The following is a 19,077-nucleotide window of genomic DNA, read 5'->3' on the forward strand; positions in this document are numbered from 1 at the left end:
GCTGCCTTTTGTCGCTGAGGCGAGAGTTCAAGTAGTTCAAAGTCTGTCTGCAAGAACGCAGATGTAAATCAGACTTACTATCAGTATTTCTACATGACTGCTCATAAAAAATGATGACTAATCTTTTCCTGGAGCCAAGATGGAAAAAAACTTTGCAGGCTCGGGGAATCCCAAATTGACTTTTGTGATCGACAGCAGCGGTGACTTCATGACTCCGTGCTTGAGTTATATTTCTGCTTTTTTCCTTTTTTCTTTCTAAATGCATTTAAAAAGTAAAATCACACCTGTGATGGCTTTAAAAGATTTGCTTCTTCTAGTACTAAACAGGCCTCTTAAATGATTGTTGACCCTGGATGCACTTTAAAAGTGACTCTACACTTAGTTGGTTTGGGTCTATTTTTATGCGCAGTCTTGCTATCAGAGTGGATTTAAGGCTGGGCCGTGGAGCAGGAGAGAGAGAAAGCAGACCCGGACCGGAAGCTCATATTCTGACGATGTAGACAGTGTCTTGGACATGGGGTCTGAAATACCAGTGGGGAGGGGGCGGTCAGGATGAGTGCCTAAACTTGAAGCATAAATAGCAGGAGGGAGGAGATCATGTGACCTCAAAATCCCCCTCCTGTGAGGTCACACTGGTGTCGGTGTCAGCACAGCAGTATTTCTATCCACGTGGGAAATGCAGTAATTGGATTTGGTGTGTGTGCTCCATGTTGTGAGAACGGGCTCTTAGTTTCTGGAGATGAAGGGCTAAAATCTACTAATGTGTGACACCTACTAAATGATCTTACAAGATCGTGGCAGATTATATTCCCTGCTGTCACACTGTGACCGGCTATACCCCTGATTTTGTGATGGTCTGATAAGACAAAAATACTTAATAACCCAGCACAGCGCCAAGGATCCACAGCCCACATCCCTGTGAGCGGTGTTGGAGGGACACATTGTTTAGCTCCTGTCTGCGTGTCCATTCTCGCCCCAGTTAATTTTGTTCTTAAAAAAACATCCTTCTTTAATTGTGCTCATACAGGGAGGGAAAAAAAGACAAAAGAAAACAGCAGGGCAGCACGTGAGACAGAGAGCCAGCAAGGCCGTGCAGGTAGAGTGCTAATCCTGTCTAATAGCAACGCTTCTACTCATCATGGCAGTAAAGGAGAGAGAGGGATACGTGTGTGTGTGTGTGTGTGTGTGTGTGTGTGTGTGTGTGTGTGTGTGTGTGTGTGTGGGCAGCCAGTGGTGAAAACGTTAATCGAGTACTGCGCAGTACTGTTTACTTTACTGCTGGTGTGTACTTCACAATAAAAAGCTTTACACAAGTCTAAATGCCTCTCCTAGATTAAACTATCCAGCAGTTATAGCATTATATGCTAATGCAAAATTATATGCTTCGATAAGATATATAATACTCAAGCCCCGTTTGCACAGGGCTGGTATTACTACAGCAGCTCGAGTGAACCTGACACATCTCCAACTTGTAAATTCAACAATCACTGAATCAACATCTCAGTGATTTTGCTCACTTTTCCCCCTTTTTTGAATTTTCTTGTGATTTTCTTTTTCTTTTACTGTGCTCAAGAGTCACCTGAAAGCCTGAAAGCGTTTTGGGACACAATGTAGGAAAACAATTACCTACATCTTTTTTGTTTTTTGTTTTTTTCAAATAAACAATATGTTGCACAAAAAGGGAAAAGGTCTGCTTGCTGTTTACTTGGAGCCAAATAGCATGCATATCTTTGCCATTCCTACTTGTACCCTATATCTATCCATCCACCCGTTCATCTATCCATCCATCCATCCATCCATCCATCCATGTCTCTTATCTGGGTGCAGGTTACCAGGCAGCACTATAAGCAAAGTCCTCTAGGTCAACCACGGGAAACACCGAGGCATTTCCAAACTGGTTGAGAGACATAATCTTTCCATCATGTCCTGGATCTACCCTGGGGCACCCTCATTTAGTTAATTTATGCTACAGTACTGCAGGCATCTGCCTACACAGAGCCTATGGAGAGGTGGCTTAACCCACTGCAAATGTGCTCCCTTGCAGCCCTGCAAACTGCGGATGACCATTGCATTGTTTAAGTGCTGAATAGTTTACGAGTTGACAAGAACAGGGAAGGGAGTGACAGTGGAATTCAGAGACCATCAACGATTAAAAAATACAGCGTGAGAAGTACAGACAGTGAACATGTTTCCATGGTTTTAATAATCAGTTATATTTCACCTCTTTGTATGTCACCACTGGCCGGCTGATTGACTGACCAACAACAGCACGAGCAAGAATGCACCACACACCAATTACTCCACGCTTCTTCTGGATGCTGTCCCCATCTGACAACAGAAGCTGTCTGTAGGTAGACTGACAGCTTGATGCTGCCCACAAACTGCCTGTCCTTCATCCAGGAGGAGTCCTGGTCAGATACCTCAACTGGCTCTGATCACCTGCCGAATGATGAAGCTGTACTGTCTGGCGCATTTTCAAATACATAAATAACAATACAATAAATATCAAATTGCATGCACTGTATTTGAGCTGTCAGTGAGCCAGACGGTTTCATGCTGGTATCTGAGGTGTTTCAGTTTATACCTGACGCTCGTCTTCATGATGCAGATGTCAGGAGTGAATGCTCACCTGCGTGCAGGGTTTCATATTTGGAAGGTTTCCAAACTCAATGCAACGTGATTGATGATGTGGACATCGTGGAGATTTAAATGTCAAATGTTTCCGTGACAGTGGAAGAGTTGGCTCCACCCTACCCCACCACTCCTCCTCCTCCTCCTCCTCCACAGTTTTATGAAAATATTTTGTCCCTGCAAGCTTCATATTTTTATGGCTCAGTTGCTCACGTTAAATGTTGCTGCCTGTTTTTTCTCTATTATGTCATTAAGGTGACTGTGGTAGGCAGGGTAGCACAGCACATATTTTTCAGGACATTTATCAGATTAAATGTCCCACCCAGTTTCTCGCTGACTTGATTTTTTTGGAGGACTTTCTGTCGATCGTCCTCAAGGAAGTGGAGAGATGTGGCAGTTTGTAGGAGCTTAGTTTACTTTGACTGAATCAAGCAAACCACAGCTGCATTCAGAGGTTAACATTAAATTGTTTCACAGCATTAACACAGTCCTAACAGGATTACTGATTGAGAAATGAAAAGGGGGGGAGTATCCCCATTATAATGATTATGTTGTTTAGCTGAAATCAGTAAAGGAAAAGCTCCTGATTATACTAAAAGTCAACTGTTTGTTAAAGAACCATATCTGTGGGATTTCTGTAGGTTTTAACCCTTTAGCACCAAACTGCGTCTGCTCTGCTGTTTTCCTTGTTGTTTTCTGCTAATTTTACTGTAGCAAAGACCAGCAAATAAAAAAATGCTGTAAAAAGCACACAAAACATAAAAGTTGTTGGAAAACTAAAGCTGACAAAACACGGTGGTGATGGCGGTGATTTGGGGGAGACAATAATGTGTAGATCTGAAAAGCTGCACGTGAAGAATCTATCGATATATTTTTGAGTTAAAAAATTAAAAACGGTGCAGAAAAAAATAGATGATTTAGGTAAACAGATGGATTCATAAATGCATGATTAGCATAACTTATTCATTCACCTATAATTTCACATATTACATGAAAATGAATAATTACACATTTGCTTTCATGGTTTGGAAAAATCTGGCACTTCTGAAACATCCTTAATCAGTGAGCGTGCTGTCAGAGTGAAACGGCTTCTCCCTTGTTTGGAGGTTAAGCGGTTTACTTTATTTGCAGCAGATGTCCGGTTTGGATCCGTCATAGTGTCACAAATTTCCGCTGGTTGTTATAGGTGACCTGTCTCGAACTGGGTGGCCCAGTGGAGGGGAACACACACTTACAGTAATACACGTGAGCTTGTGGACAAGTACACAAAGCTCTAAACACATTTAACCACACAAATACATCCATAGATCTGAGATCACCCCACACGCGCATGCAGTGCAAATACGCACGGTTACATGCGTATTTGCCTTCTGTACATATATCCTCGTGCTCGAGTGCTTATATACAGTCTGTCACGCTTAGACATGACACGAACGCACACGCCATGACACATGCAGCGTGGAAATAAACAGTTGTAAATGGGGAACGCTGGAGGCCCAAACACAGCTGGTCGGTCTCCTGTGGTGCATGTCAGGGTCACAGATGGCGATGGAAAGAGGCAAAGGGAGGATGAGATGATGAAGGGAGAGGTGGAGTAAAACCTGAGAGATGTGCTGATAAAGAGAGAAAAGAAAAAGTTTATCATCCTCCATCTGCCTTTTCTTTTCTTTCTTTTTTTAACCCCTTTGCCTTTCTTTGTTTTTTAAGCAGCTTCTGATTCCTCTTGTTTTTCCAGTGAAATCATTCCTCAGCTTTCCACCCCGCTCAGCATTTTAACTTCTTTAAGCTGTACACAGACTGTATATAAAAGATGGGCAAAGATGGGCTCTGACATCAGCAAGTGGTTCATTATAGGGTCTGGATTTTAACATTTTGGCATAATCATCTTTGGCAGAGGTGACTTATTTCTGTATTTCTAAAAAAAATATTAAGTATGACGTTATCAGCTAATGCTAGCTAGCTTGGTTAGCGCATTGCATGCATAAACTGGATGGTTGCAACATAAAGAAAGAGATCACTGCTAATTAGAATTGTATTCATGTAAAGTGTTGCAAAGGCTTCTTTCACACTAGATATAAAAAAAAACTGCACAGGTCACCTTGACTTGTAATTTCAACATCTCACATGTTTGGTTGGTCTTTGGCTAAACAGCAATCAAAAATTGTTCAGCTTGTTAAGTTTGAAGAAGGTCACTGGGCTCCATGCTACTTTCTTCTGTTTAACCCTTTAAGACCTACCATAGAACCAAGTCCGCCAGAGCTTATATTATATTTTTACATGCTGTAGTGCCATTTTTGGGAGCATTTCAAGTTGATATACATCAATACAACCATTATAACCCAAATTTTAATAATATGTATGCATTAAGTGCATAGTAAGTACATAAATTGCAAAAAAAGTGCAATAAACTACAGAAAAATTGAAAATTGTTTTTGTTTTTTTAACATATATTTCTAGTTAGACAAATTTAAGAGGCTTATCCCTCAAAACTGTAAATACAAAAAAGTTACACAAAATAGTTTCCCACCACAGGAAATTTATTTTAAGTGTCTTCATAGTTTTATTTTTGAAATACACCAATTTTCATATACTGCAGGAAAAAACGAAAATAAATATTATGATGCAAATTTGCAAAAAAAAAGCATATGCATCAAAATAAACTATTTCCAGCAGTGCAATATGAGTCCTAAGCATCCCAGAAACGACACAGAAATTCATAAAGTCAAACATAACTTTTAAAAACACAAGTATAGGCTTATAAGCCCCTGGTGGTAAAAAAAAAACTACATTTCCGCAAATGACGTCACTTCCGGTTTCGGGCAGGTCACGGCGGACATGCGATAGTTCCCGCTGATGGTAGTAGGAAGTGTTACGAACAGCTGATCGGATCGGCAAAGCGTGTTTCTGGAATATTATGTTTTTGTTGCTGCAATGTTATTTTTATGCAGTTTTTGCAAAGCTATATGTGGAAGGAAACCGTGATCTAGGACAAGTTGATGGCATAAGATGTAAGTACAACTCCTCCGGTTTCATATGCAAAAAAAATTATTGCGCTAGCTTAAGTGGTTGCAGTGCTACCGGGATTTAAAAATAGTTAAGCACAACGGAGCGTGCCCGCTCCGACCGGCTTTAAAGGGTTAATAGCATTGTTTTCTGGTGATTTCACAGTGATACATATACCCACAAGGTGTCCTTTGGTATTGGTGCCTTGGCGGACAGGCTGTGGAAATTCTGAACATTAAGAAATGATGTTACTCATGCCTTCCAGCATGCCTGGTAACGCCTTGGTGTTCCTCTGGCTGAGATGGAGTAGATGGATGGTCAGGTCTAGGCTTGCTGCTGTTGGCCCCATATCCACATAGCAGACAGGTCTGGCCCGGATCTGGTGTCAAGCTGGCACTGCTGGCTGACTTCTGGCATGGTAAGTGGTATGTCATCCAGATACGGGCCAGGCCTGGCATATATGGCTCTGTTTATGTGATGGCATGCCACATCTGGCCTGATTGTGGTTTGGTTTATGTGGGCCAGGCTCATAGAAAACAGGTCTTGCCCAGACCTGTCATCAAGCTGGCACTTCTGACTGACTGGTGTCATGGCAGGGTGTATGTCAACAAGATGTGGGTCAGGTCTGGCAATGATGGCACTATTTATGTTCCTATTTTCCTATTTTAGTTAGAAGACCCAAATGCCATGTTGCAGTACTATACTGCTATGGTAGCCAACGTTTCAAATGCAGGTTTGACAGGTTTGTGAGTGTACACTTTACCCAAAACCTAGAGAGGGTTTACTCATGTTTACCACTGTGTGGCTGTAGATCAACTCACCTACTGATCGGAAGGTTAGTGGTTCGATCCCTGGCTCCTCCAGTCTGCATGTCAAGAGTGTTAATGTCTATAAATGTAGTTAGGAAACACTGAGTTTAGAGAAAGTGTGTGATTGGGTGAATGTGGCATGTTGTGTAGAGCACTTTTAGTAATCCGGGAGAGTAGAAAAGTACTGTATAAGAATCAGTCCATTCACTGTCTGAACAGTGTTACTTTTGCACTATTATGTTCTGGCACATGTTGTTATTACACGGCTGGCTTGATTAAGGTACACATTAGGCTGACATCTGGGGCCAAAGCTAAAATTGTTCTGGGCCAGCACAGGGCCAACAGTGTGTCTACAACTGGCCCGTGGCTGCACACAACTTACACATTGCACACATACCGCAAAGAATGACGGCCCTTTGGTGGCCCAGATCAGGTTTGCCAGAGGTAATCCACACATGGGCCAGCACAGGACTACCAGTGTGTCTGCAACTGGCCTTGTGCTGGCCCATGTGTGGGCCACCTCTGGCAAACCACATCTGGCCCACCAAAGGGCCGTCATTCTTTGTGGTATGTGGGCCATGTGTAAGCACATTGTGTGGGCCAGATCCAGGCCATACCAATTTTGCTATGTGGGTATAAGTTGTAGAAAATTAATGGATGGATGTTTTATTATGGCACCAAAAACCACTTGATCAGCATTTGAAAAAACAAAACTGTGGTTTGGTTTGAAATATGGCTTACAAAATTGACCAAACATATTAAAAAATGGAACTAACCAAATATGCTTTAAAGTGACAACACGGGGGCCTGTACAAGCCACAAGTCACTAGGTCCATCATTGCACAGAGGCCAATATACACCTTGTGCCTCTGACATACCTGTGAAACTGCCACTTCCAATGGTTCAAATGGTTAAACACTTTCAGTTTTATAGTGTTTTAGAAGGTTATCATTTTATTTTTTATTTTTGCTCATATGCAGACTATTACCTTAATATGAACTGTTTAAGTGCTCACGCATTCCAGTTGACAATCAAACCACCCCATCTTGTTAGAAGGAAGGAATTCTATAACATACAAAGCAAACAAAGGTCTATCGCCCCCCCCTTTTTAAAAAAAAAAACAAAAAACAAAACAGCTACCTTGTTTTATCATGCATTGTTGTCTTACCCCTATAGCTTTAGAAGAGGCAATGTATATGATCTTAAGGGTAACCCTAGACTCAACTTTCTTCTGGATAACATCAGCAGATTCTATAGGAATGAAAAGGCAAGTCCAGACATCAGCCCCTACTCACGAGATGCGTCTCTCAGGTCCATGAAGAGCATGAGAGTAAAGACCCCCTGTCAGACATACACATACATTAAAAGTGTTTGGAAATTATTATTATTATTAATTATTAATTATTAGATTATTAAGTGAATATAAGTCAGAGTAGAAGTAAACACACAGTGTTGGATCCACGCAGATGATCATGAATAAACATGTTTAACAGTCTTTTGTGAGTAAACATTCGCAAATTGAAAGTTTCAGGCTTTTGTCTGGAGTGAGCTTGTTGTGTATTGTGACAGTTGTTGGATCTGACACTTGACCGTTGGAGGGGTTCTAGACCTGACACTTGACCACTAGTAAGCCTACTTTCAAGGATGCACTTCTGCTGCACCTGGGTCAGCAAAATGAAGGCAGCCATGTATTTAATTGGGCGCAATGCATGCCAAACAACTTCTTATTCTTTGTTTAATATACAGTGAGCACATGTTGCACATTTACTTGATGCTGAAAAGAATTTAGAGAGCTCATATGCTGTATACGATTACAATGAAACCTGATTACTGGGAGTAGATGGTTTCCACTAATGGACGTTTCAAGCAAGTCCAACACAAAGTCTCAGACCTTGTAATGTCCAAATCTCCCCTGGGATTAACAGTAGCACAAAACCCGCCCTCTGGGAGCTTCAGGGAATGAGTTTTCATGGCCAGGCAGCTCCTGTAGGAGTAATGTGTAGGTGGGCCAGTAGTTTTTAACACATCAGCTTCTCATGTTATGTTTCCCTTCTGTCTGTTTTACTTGCCTAACTGCCTTTGTATCAGTGTCCTTGTTACAAATTTGTTTCCCCTGCAGTTGGATGTAGTCTAAGTTTACTACATCCAACTGCATCCTACTGTAGCCTAAGTCCTGGACTGAAGTATTTCTTCTGTCCTGGAGATTTTTGAACTAAGAAGTTGTTCTTACCAGGAACTGCAACATATGGAGGACTGGTTCTTAGACCAGTCTTAGCTGGACTGCATAGCTGAACAAAGACTAAAACCTGCAGACCAAGATGCTGAAGTTAGAGTTCATTCTCCAGAGACTCACTGCAGAGGCAGCTGACTTTATTGTCCAGTGAAACATGCTCTCATTTGTCGAAAAGTCTAAGTCTGTGAGAAATGTTTGAGTTCCTTGAGAGTTAATTTTAACCCTGTAACACAAGAAAGCTTGCTTCTGCCTTCACTCCAGCAATGAAGTATCTTATGCTTTTATGTTGTCCAACAGCAGAAAGTGCTCAGCACGCCTTAAACACACGAGAGAACACAAGAGATGATCAAGTAGCATTCACATTGTGAAGGCAGGTTTCAGCTCATTGTCCTGATATCTTTACCTTTTCTATGAGATAATCTTAGCTGTCTGTAGCTCTGTATGTGTGTGTGTACTGTTCTGAGTTTCATAGTGAGGAAAATTTGACTGTTCCATCATGTTTAAAGGTCTCCTTTGACATTTATGTTTGAGCTTTAGGGTGTTGGGATTAGCAGTACAGTGTAATACCTGTGTCTGCATGTCCAAATGTACTCACGTGTTTCTGTTAACAGTAATTCTTCGCCGCGTGCACGTGACTATGTTTTGTCTCTCCGCGTTCACCGTTACGTCACTCGGCTTCTACTCTGAGTTTTTCCCCCCGCTGATCTGCAGCTTAGCATCTGTTTGCACATATCATCCCTCATCTTTAAAGTCTGGGTGTGGACAGAGGGAAGTGAACAAGCACCAGTGCCCAAGCACATCTCCGCCCTGCTCAGGTGGAACCTGGATTAGAGCCCAGAAGTGAGGATCCCGGGGGCAAAACGAATCCGAATCAGTGCTCTCTCATTGGACAATACACCAGGAAGAATTTGTGGCTTGACAAAAGAAGGATAACAGACCCAAATCAAAAGTTGAAATCTGAGAACTGAGATGCACAGACTACTAATTAGCATCAAATCCGAAGTCTCTCCTTTGCTTTTCTTTCTTTTGCTATTATTTTCTAATTCCATAGATTTCCCGCCATGCTTACCTCTTTTCCTTTAAAAAGAAATCTTTAAAAGATTTCACTGCGAGTAGCAATAATGCTCCAAATCACTTGCTGTGCTTCTATTTTTAGCTTCTTGTCTCTTTAGCCTCTTTGCCAAAGGTTTAATCTGAGCACCCTCCCTATTTTTTTTGGTCTCCCCCCATTTCTATCCCACTTTTTCTCCATTTTTTTCTCCCTCTCTTGTTTCCCTCTCTGTTGCCCTCCTTCTGTCATTGTGATTAGACGAATAGAGGAGATCAGAGGGAATAAAAGCATGACCAGCACCAATGACCTTTCCCCTCCTTCTCTCTTTCTCTCTCCCTTCTCTGTGCCAAGCTCACTTTCTCATTGTTGTGAATTTTCCTCCACTTTTCTTTCTCTACAATCACACAATGCAGCAGCAGCAGTTGTAGTACTTGTAGGAGGTGAAGTTGGCAGTAGGATTCTTTGGTCTGTCCTTCTCTATTAATATTCTTTGCTAAAAAAATATTTATAAACTTTGTCTTCTAGAAAAAAATGCCTAATTCCAGGAATCTCTCTAGTTTATACTCAAAGAAATTTTAAAGTCATTTGGATTGGAACTTTTGAACGAACCTCAACCTTGATTATTGCTGTCACAGTGTGGGGTCATATGATCTAGTACAGAACACACTTAAGCTCCACCCTGCACACTTTCAAACCCCATCACAACATATCCTCATCCACATCTGTCCTCTTCATCTCCATCAGATCTCAGCTGACATCTTTCTATCCGTCTCTCCTCTTCATGAGCAGTCAGTGAAATGTCAGCCAAGACCCCCGAGTTTGACCCTGGAGAGAGGTTCAAACAGCTGTTTCATATAGAGCATTTTTTCATGGGTTCACACAGAAACAATCAAGACTGCAAAACTTTATTTGAGCAGGTGACAAAATTTCAGGCATCATCAATAAATTCAGAGATCCACACGAGCACTCGCAGATTTCTTCTGTCTCATCATCGGATCCATCAGCACGGATGGATGTGTTTGGGTTTTTTGAAGTTTACAGAGGCTCGTCTAACTTAAGACTCATGGGTCAGCTTATAAAGGTTCTCTCTCTCTCTCTCTCTCTCTCACTGTCTCTCTCTGGCCGGCCTATAAACTCCAAAAGAGCCGTGTGATGTTCCATAGATAGCTCAGGAATGCCACCCAAAAGGTTAATCTGCAGTACACTTGGAGTTTATAAGCTGCAAAATAGACATGTTCAGGTCTGTGATGACCGGGGAGTCTCTATCATCTGATGCGTTGTTGTTCAGTGCCAACAAACTGACATGTAGTGAAGATTTTTTTAGTTTTTGGCCCTCTGAGGTTCACATCATCACAACTGAAAACCCCAACCCTAATTTTGGAGAAAGGCAAACTGGACTTTTCTGGGAAAACTGAACAGTTTTTCATGAGCAAAAGTTATCTTTGTTGCTTGACAATGCAATCTAATAGAAACAAAAGTGACATAATCTGATTGGATGGGATTAGAGTAAGGATTAAGGTTGGGGTCGTGACTGACGATGACCCAAAAAGTCAGACGGTTAAGGTCAAGAATCAAACTTCATGTGTTTTTCTGCAAATTTCTGCAGATACTACAACATATAGACCAAATTATTTTTTTTACCATTAATATGTAACAGATATAATAAAATCAAAGTGTATGACTGAAGAGTTGAAGTTACGAATTTCTAGAAAGTAAATCTGCATCTGAACGTCTTTTCCTTCAGTATTTATAAGCAGTAAAAGATGTTTATCAGTGTTTCGTATTGCATGATCTTTGTTTCAGTTTTTGTAAGTTCATGTAGGATTCATATTCTTGAGCTTGAAATCCGTTCCAGTAGTGGATGTTCATATTACATATTACAAGTAATCCTTGTGACCTGAAAGGCTTTAGACTGCTCTGAATGATCAGTTTCAGACAGCTTTTAGACATCTTAGGTACACCAGCTACACCATTAGTCGGAGAGGGGCAGCCAATCAGAGGAAAGTTGTCTCAAGAGACAGGAGCTAAAACAGGTTGTTTCAGAGAGAGAATGGACTGCACCGAGGCCTGGTATAAGATAGAGAAGGATCAGTTTGAACTGTGAATCATGCAAAGCTACTCTAGGGCACTCCAAGAATAAAAATATGGCATTTAGAAATTTACACAAAAGGTCAACTTTAAAGTGAGATTGCTTGTTGAGGCCGCTGCTTGAACATTAAAATGAAACTTTATCTATTATAATTTTAATTTTTTCCATAAGGACCAAATCTCATATAGAAAAGCTCCCGTAAATGCAGATCACCAGAGGAGTGTTTTAGAGCTTTAGTGGCCGAACGTCATGCACACTGAACCTGTGTTGAGTGCAAATAAGCGAGCAAACACAAAACTCATTTGGAAGAAGAAGTCAATGCACACATCAAACATCATTACTGTATGAACTCTGTGTGAGCATGCTGCTTCTCTTACTGGCTGAGTTATGCTGACATGTGCTTCTCTCTGCTGCTGTTTCAGAACCATGAACAGCACTTTTAGTTGCATGCCCGATGGTTCTTCTCCTTAACCTGACCGTGTGAGCTCTCAACTGATACCATCACTGATAACATGATAAAAATAATCACAATAATAATGAAAAATACCCAACAAATGTTATAAAAAATCGGCAAACTCTCCCCATCATCAATCCCGAGAATCAGCACAACCCTAGCGTGCCGTCACATGGCGCAATAATAGTAATAATAACTGTTGAATCGGAAGTTTCTCTCACTGAAAGTGTTTCAGGCTTATTTGTACGCTGACATTAGATCAGATCTCAGATTGAACGCTGGTTTAACCTCTTAACCCCCAACGCCCCCAGATACGGGGGCAGAAGGCAGGAGATCGGTTAGGCGTTGGGGCTTAAGAGGTTAAAGCTGGTTTGTATTACAGTTGCGGTCACGTTGGGTTACTTTCAGGTTTGAGGTCACAGGGAGTTCAGTCTGGCCTTCTTTAATGCTCGGTGGCCATCAAAAAAAGGTTGTGTGAAGCTGTATCACACAGCGTCCTGGAAGCCATGTCATGCTTTGAAAAAGCAGTCCACTCTGATTATGACGGGCTGTTAGTTATGGAGTATAATTGATCATGCAAAACTGATAAATGCAGAGCCGCGCTTCTTTAAAAACATTGACCACACTTTGCATTTCATGTTGTGAGAACCTTTGAATCCACCCAATTCAGCATAAATTCAGGAAGCTTTATGAGCCAAGCCTTTAACATGCAGATTGGTACGTTTTGTTATTTAAGCGAATAACAAAGTTGGATTACGATTAGATTATTTTCATCCATAAAGCTTTCATTTATTCACTAATACAGACTCTCGTTTTTGCCAAACATGAAGCCTCGCCTCTGGCTGAGAAAGCAAACAGGTCACAATGACATTATGATGGCGCCCTGCAGAGTGAAGGGTTTCCCCATCACTGGTTCTGCAGTCTTGGTTCAGTTTTGGACAGTGCAGCTGGATAATAAACACCATACAGAATGCGATGGCACACATTGTGTTTGGAGAATACATAGAAAAATTCCTGCACTTCATCAAAAAGCACCTCTGACTTCTCTAAACCCACCTTAACAACTTTTGGCCTCTTTAAAATTACTGTAAATCTGTCAGTGTCTGGCTGCTGCTGCTGCAGCAAATATTCTCTATGTGACTCATTGCGTTGTTTACTCGGTCTGTGTTTGATTGTTGCCATATTTTTATCAAGGTGTTTGAAGTGGTGCTCTTGCAGCGGCGTGTTCAGTGTCATACTTTTATACCCCACAGTTCCACTAAAAGGAGGGAGAGGATGTCTCGCCCACTTTGGATAAACACCTGAAAGTTTGATCTAGAACATCTTGAATTTCTTTCTAATTTGTCACCTTTTTATTTCTTCAGGGTGGCAAGTTTGATGAGCCATGTGACGGCTTGGACTGCAGCAGAGGGTGCAGGTGCTTTCCAGAGAAAGGAAGCAGGGTGAGTGTTTCACAAGTTTTCAACTGTGTACTCTCCTCTGGAGTTCAGGGAAAATGCTTTCCATTTCATGTCCTCGTCACTTGTTTAAGTCCAATAACAACACCTGAGAAACTTGTTGCTTGGTTTTTAGGGATGTTTGAAAGAGTTCTACTTGGTAGCAAAGTCCGTGTTGAACCCAGTTTCTCAGATAGTCGATGGATCTGAGCGACCACTAGAGAAGTTCTTAGTTCAGCTAAACTCTTATTAGTAGATGTCCTTTTTTAATTTAAAATTTTATTATTAAAAACCGGCAACAAAGTAGTTTTAAAGTTACTCATGTACATGTACATTTCTCTGTACTTTGCTTCTAGAGAAAGATGTATGTGTTTCTAAAATTGATGGAATACGAACACATCAAAGTATCATCAGAAATTATAAGTTGCCTAAGACAGCTCAGACTGTGTTGAAGAATAAAGGTGGTCACACCAAATATTGTCTTTCAAGCGTGTTAAAATTGTAGAGCCTGTGTTTTCTCCCTTTTCCCTACTGCATTTCTATATGTTTATGCACCTAATTTGCTAGCAGTACATAAAGAAATGAGGGCTGGCTGAAGACTCTGGCACAGTTTTGCACAGTTTTGCAAAAAGAAAAAAACAACTTCAAATTTCACAGTTGTTCACTCGATGTTAGGAACTATTAAACACGCCTTTATTCATCTAGAGTCATCTTCGTTATCTTACTTAATCTTAATTTTGTTATCTGGCAGCTTTACAGTCACACAGAGGAGAGTTTATTGTACTGATAACTGCACTGATCCTCTTTGAGGTTTCAGTTAATTATGGTTTTTACTGTGAGGAAACAAGTACATTACCTTCATTTAATTAAGGAATAATTACCTCGAGGCTTCACTTCCAGGCCTTATCTCTCTCCATCGTACAGCTACATACATTAACGCCCAGAAACATTATCGCTATTTGACACATATCAAAGCGACGCCTGTATCAGACTGTGTAATGCAAGCTCCGACAGTCCTCATCTATAGCTGTAAATGTGGTTTCTCCAGAAGACGAATCAACGGGTAAACACGAAACAGCATGTGGCTCCAGGCGAGGAACTCATTTTCTCATCATCGCTACCATGAAATTAACAATAACATCCAAACAAAGGCTGGCAGAATATGATGGAATCAGCTCACTGATTAGTGGTGATGACACATACGCACAGTATATATCACCCGTCATCTGTTTGCACTTCAGTATCGAGCAAAAGAGCGGCTGACTCCTCTGATTTATGGCTGGAATTTAAGAGGAAAGTTTTAAATGTCAATGTGATCCTGCTGGCCTCTAATAAATTACTGTACGAGGCTTTAAAAAAGCTTCAGCATCATCGGGCCAGACGGGCGAGTGCTGTGAACAAACACGAACTCTCTAAAACAACAGAAGGTGGCGATATTAATGCTTTCAATACAAACTGCTGCTTTATTGGCAAGATTTAAAAATGAGTAAATCACAGTTGCTTCAGCAATAAAACATCAGCAATAATTTTAAATGTTGCTTTTGAGTCAGAATCAGTAATAAAGATAAAAATACCAGTAATCAGTATTTAAAATAATGCAGAGGAGCTTGTGTGCTGATCGACCTGCATTACACTCCAAGAACAGTCAGCGCCTGTGTGGCCTGAGAGACAAAACCCAGGCGAAAATGCATTTGGGAGTAGATTTACTAAAGTAAACCGAGTGTCAGCTTTAAAAAAAACTGTAAAAAACAAACAAACTGTACTGCCGGTATTTACAAAGACAGTGCAGTGATAAGATTGATGTAAGAGATGGGAACCTGTTGCATATATATTTCTGAGAGTTCTCATTTAAAAAAACAGGGAGGAAAATATTTAAATGAAGAGCACAAACTGATTTACTCATGTTTGCGACTCGCAGTTTTCTGCCAATTGTTTTGTTTTTTGGGGGTTTTTTGTGGTTAAACATTGAAATGAACTGCTTAGAAAACAGCACAACCACACCTATGAGCGCTGTTTGAGGATTACACACTATTTTACCCTGTTTTTTAAATCTTAGACTCTTGTCACTGCTCTTTGAGCTCTACTTTGTTCCAAATCAGTAACTGAAAGTGCACTAGAAGAAAGTGAAAGTGTCGTTTTATTAAACATTTTTTTTATTCCTCAGAAAAATTCAGAAAAGTTATCCTTGGATTTTCCCTCTCAGGCTACAAACTGGGTTGGTGATGGGTGAGGCCACCGGTATTACCCTTAAAATGAATCATGAAAAAAACAGTCGATCTATCCATAAGTCCATTTATCATCCATCCAAAAAACCATAAATCCATCCATCCATCCACTTCTGCAGAGGTCGTCTCCGGGTACTCTTGCTTCCTCCCACAGCCCAAAGACATAGATGTAGTCGGGTTGGGTTAATCGGTGAGTCTAAATTGTCCACAGGTATGAGTGTGAGTGCAAATCAGTGAGCATAATCCAAATATTAAATAGTGAAACGCAGCAAAAATCCTTTTAGTAAAATTAAATAGGATTTGGTTGTTGCTGCTTATGTAAAAAACCCCTTTTTTATTATGTAAATCAGTGAATCATGCTCTTCAATAAAACAGCAAATTATTATTAGATCATTTCCAAAATAAAATCCCTGCTTAGACGTCCTGACTAAAGCCAGACTAACTGTAAGCTCGGTCTCTTTCAGCCTTTATCCAAACAGCAATTACTGTCTGACACAGCAGCCCTACACTTACTGCCTGCTAACTGTACACCACTTTAGGTAAATAACATAGTGACGAGTGTCGCCTTACCCGTAGGTAAATGTAGGTAAATGATACAGCTCAGGTAATGCCACCTACCTCTGCTCAGCCCCTCTGATAAGCCTAAATGACACAGCCGCTGTGTCTTTAACTGTTACTGTTGGGAGCTGTTTGAGCGGGAAGGTGCTCATTTGTCTCTTTTCAGTTTTACTTTTGTAGTTAGAGCTCAGAGAGCTCAGGCATGCTCCCGATAACAGCCGTTAACGGACGCTCGACTGGGTTCTGTCAGCTGAAGTGTTGAACACAAAGTGAGGTTTAAAGGAGACTCGAGTTATGTCACAAAGGAAAGTTAGCCAAGAGAAATACTGTGATTTGCTTTTAAATCTCTGTTTTTAAACTTAAAGCAAACCAGTGCTCACAGACTTAAACATTAGCTGTTTGCTTTCAAGGTTGTTTCTCTATAAAGGAATTAAGGGAGCACATTTATGTTTTTGCCTTCAGTGAATGTTATTTATGTATGTATATGTATACAGTATCTAACAAATGATTAGACCACTATCTAAACCAAATGTTTATGTGACAGCTGCCCTAAATTAACTGTACTAGTAATTACCAAAATCGATTTTGAATGTTTCTGTAAGGGTTAATCCAGTAATATGTGCAACATCTGTAATTAAAATTGTATTTTTAATGTAAAATATAATTATTATTGTAGCCGTGAATTTTTTAAATTCACTTAAAAAAAAGTAAAGACAGTGATTTTTTTGGTTGCGATGATGGTTACTTACTTAGATTGCTGGAAAAAAAAATTGTTTTAGCAGTCGATTGTACAGTGGCCCTGAGAGGCCAAACGGACTGCAACTTAAGAAAACACAAGCAATAAGAAAAACGCTGCAAAAGCACACAAAACACAATGGAAATAGGAAAAACGACAACGGAAATAGGAAAAACGACAACGGAAATAGGAAAAAACAGATTTCCAAAAGCACAAGGGAAGTGTTTCTGGGGAGAGAATAACCCGACGAACCAGGAACCAAAATATGCTAAGAATTGCGCTGGGAGACATTTAAAAGAAGTGGAGGATCTATCGGTTTTGTGAGGAAAGAAAAGATGATCGGTAACTGTGTTAGCCTAACTATTAGCCTAAAAATCCGTCATCAGTATTATATGAATCACGATAAAACACGCCTACCATGTTTTGGGTTCCTGCAACTGGTCCGTCGGGTTATTGTCTCCCCAGAAACACTTCCCTTGTGCTTTTGGAAATCTGTTTTTTCCTATTTCTGTTTTGTTTTTTGTCCTGTTTCCGTTGTGTTTTGTGTGCTTTTGCAGTGTTTTTCTTATTGCTGGTGTTTTCTTAAGTTGCAGTCCGTTTGACCGTCCGTTTGACTGTACGATTGTTATGATTGATGAACTTCTGACTCCTCTGAGAAGTATTTTTGAGTTTTAAACAGGTTTTTGGCAAATTTCTAAAATGTTTTTTTAAATAGCAAGTGGTCTAATAAATTTCTTAAGCACCATACATACTTATTTATTTATTAGTTTTGATTAACACAGTGGTTCCCAAAGTTCAGACCCATTGCAGGGGGGGTAGGAATAAAAAGAAGAGTGCTTGGACACTGCTGGCATAATGGACAGGTTTTTAATGGGGCTCCCACATAAACGCAAAGAGGAAGATGAAGCATCGCCAAATATGCTTCCAAACGAACTAATATGATGATACCTGCACAAGTGCCAAGGTAGGTATCACCGACTGAATTAGTTTCCCCTGCGTTGGGAGCACAAGCTGGGCTGTCCAAATCACAGACAAACTGTATCCCACATTCTTGATTTTCAGTTCACAAACACTTCTTATAATGAAATTTTGGTGATGTTAGCTCTTTATACAGTAAAGTTACAGTGGGATACAAATAATATCAGGCTGATCCTGCCACGATTTGTTCCCCCTGTCTAGATCACGGAAAAACAGTATCCCACAGTTGTTTATGTTTTTAAACCCATTTTGCACAGAGAGACAGTTTTTGAAAAATGTATCGATATTGATAATTACACCATAAAGATGGTTTTTTTCTGTTATTTAAAAGAGGTAGTAGTTTATTTTATTGCAACCTGCAATTTATTGAAGTTTACCTTTATTTGTTTAATTGTTTACAAAAGGTTTGAGGTGTGAAATAAACTGCAAAAAAACAAATGTTTGAGCCAGGGTGGGCACAAAGGGGGGCCTAGCAAAAAGGTTTGGGAGCCGCTGGGTTAACAGATTACATTTTAGAAATGACAGATGAATTCCTTCAGGTTTCATTAATGGTCCAGAAAAATAAAAACAACAAAAAACAAAAAATACTGTTGAATGTTTTAAAGTCATGTACAACAGAAAAATAGATAAACTGGATTAGTTAATTATTGGTGATCAGCAAGTTGTTTTTAAAGTTCACGTTAGACCAATAAAATATAAAGAAATGAGGCTGGCTCAAGACTTTTGCACAGAACTGTGACTCAGTTTTGAGTTTAAGTGCACTCCCACCTCAGTGGGACTCTAAAGACAATATTCCAGCATCAATCATCGTCACGCTCATACATGATGTAAACATTCAGACAAGTAAAGAGATATTAAATATTTCACAGATCAT

General features: G+C 40.3%; 1 protein-coding gene across 2 annotated transcripts in view; it reads left to right on the plus strand.

Annotated features, from left to right (window-relative positions):
- Positions 1-19,077, plus strand: part of LOC134624477 (collagen alpha-6(IV) chain-like) — a 149,101-nt gene that overhangs the window by 69,643 nt on the left and 60,381 nt on the right. For both annotated transcript variants that reach the window (XM_063469458.1, XM_063469459.1), the window contains exon 3: positions 13,635-13,712. In XM_063469458.1, coding sequence (XP_063325528.1) covers positions 13,635-13,712 — 78 coding nt within the window. The remainder of the gene's footprint in view (positions 1-13,634; positions 13,713-19,077) is intronic.

This window comes from Pelmatolapia mariae, linkage group LG3_W (assembly GCF_036321145.2).
Source record: "Pelmatolapia mariae isolate MD_Pm_ZW linkage group LG3_W, Pm_UMD_F_2, whole genome shotgun sequence".
NCBI classification, from domain to species: Eukaryota; Metazoa; Chordata; class Actinopteri; order Cichliformes; family Cichlidae; genus Pelmatolapia; species Pelmatolapia mariae.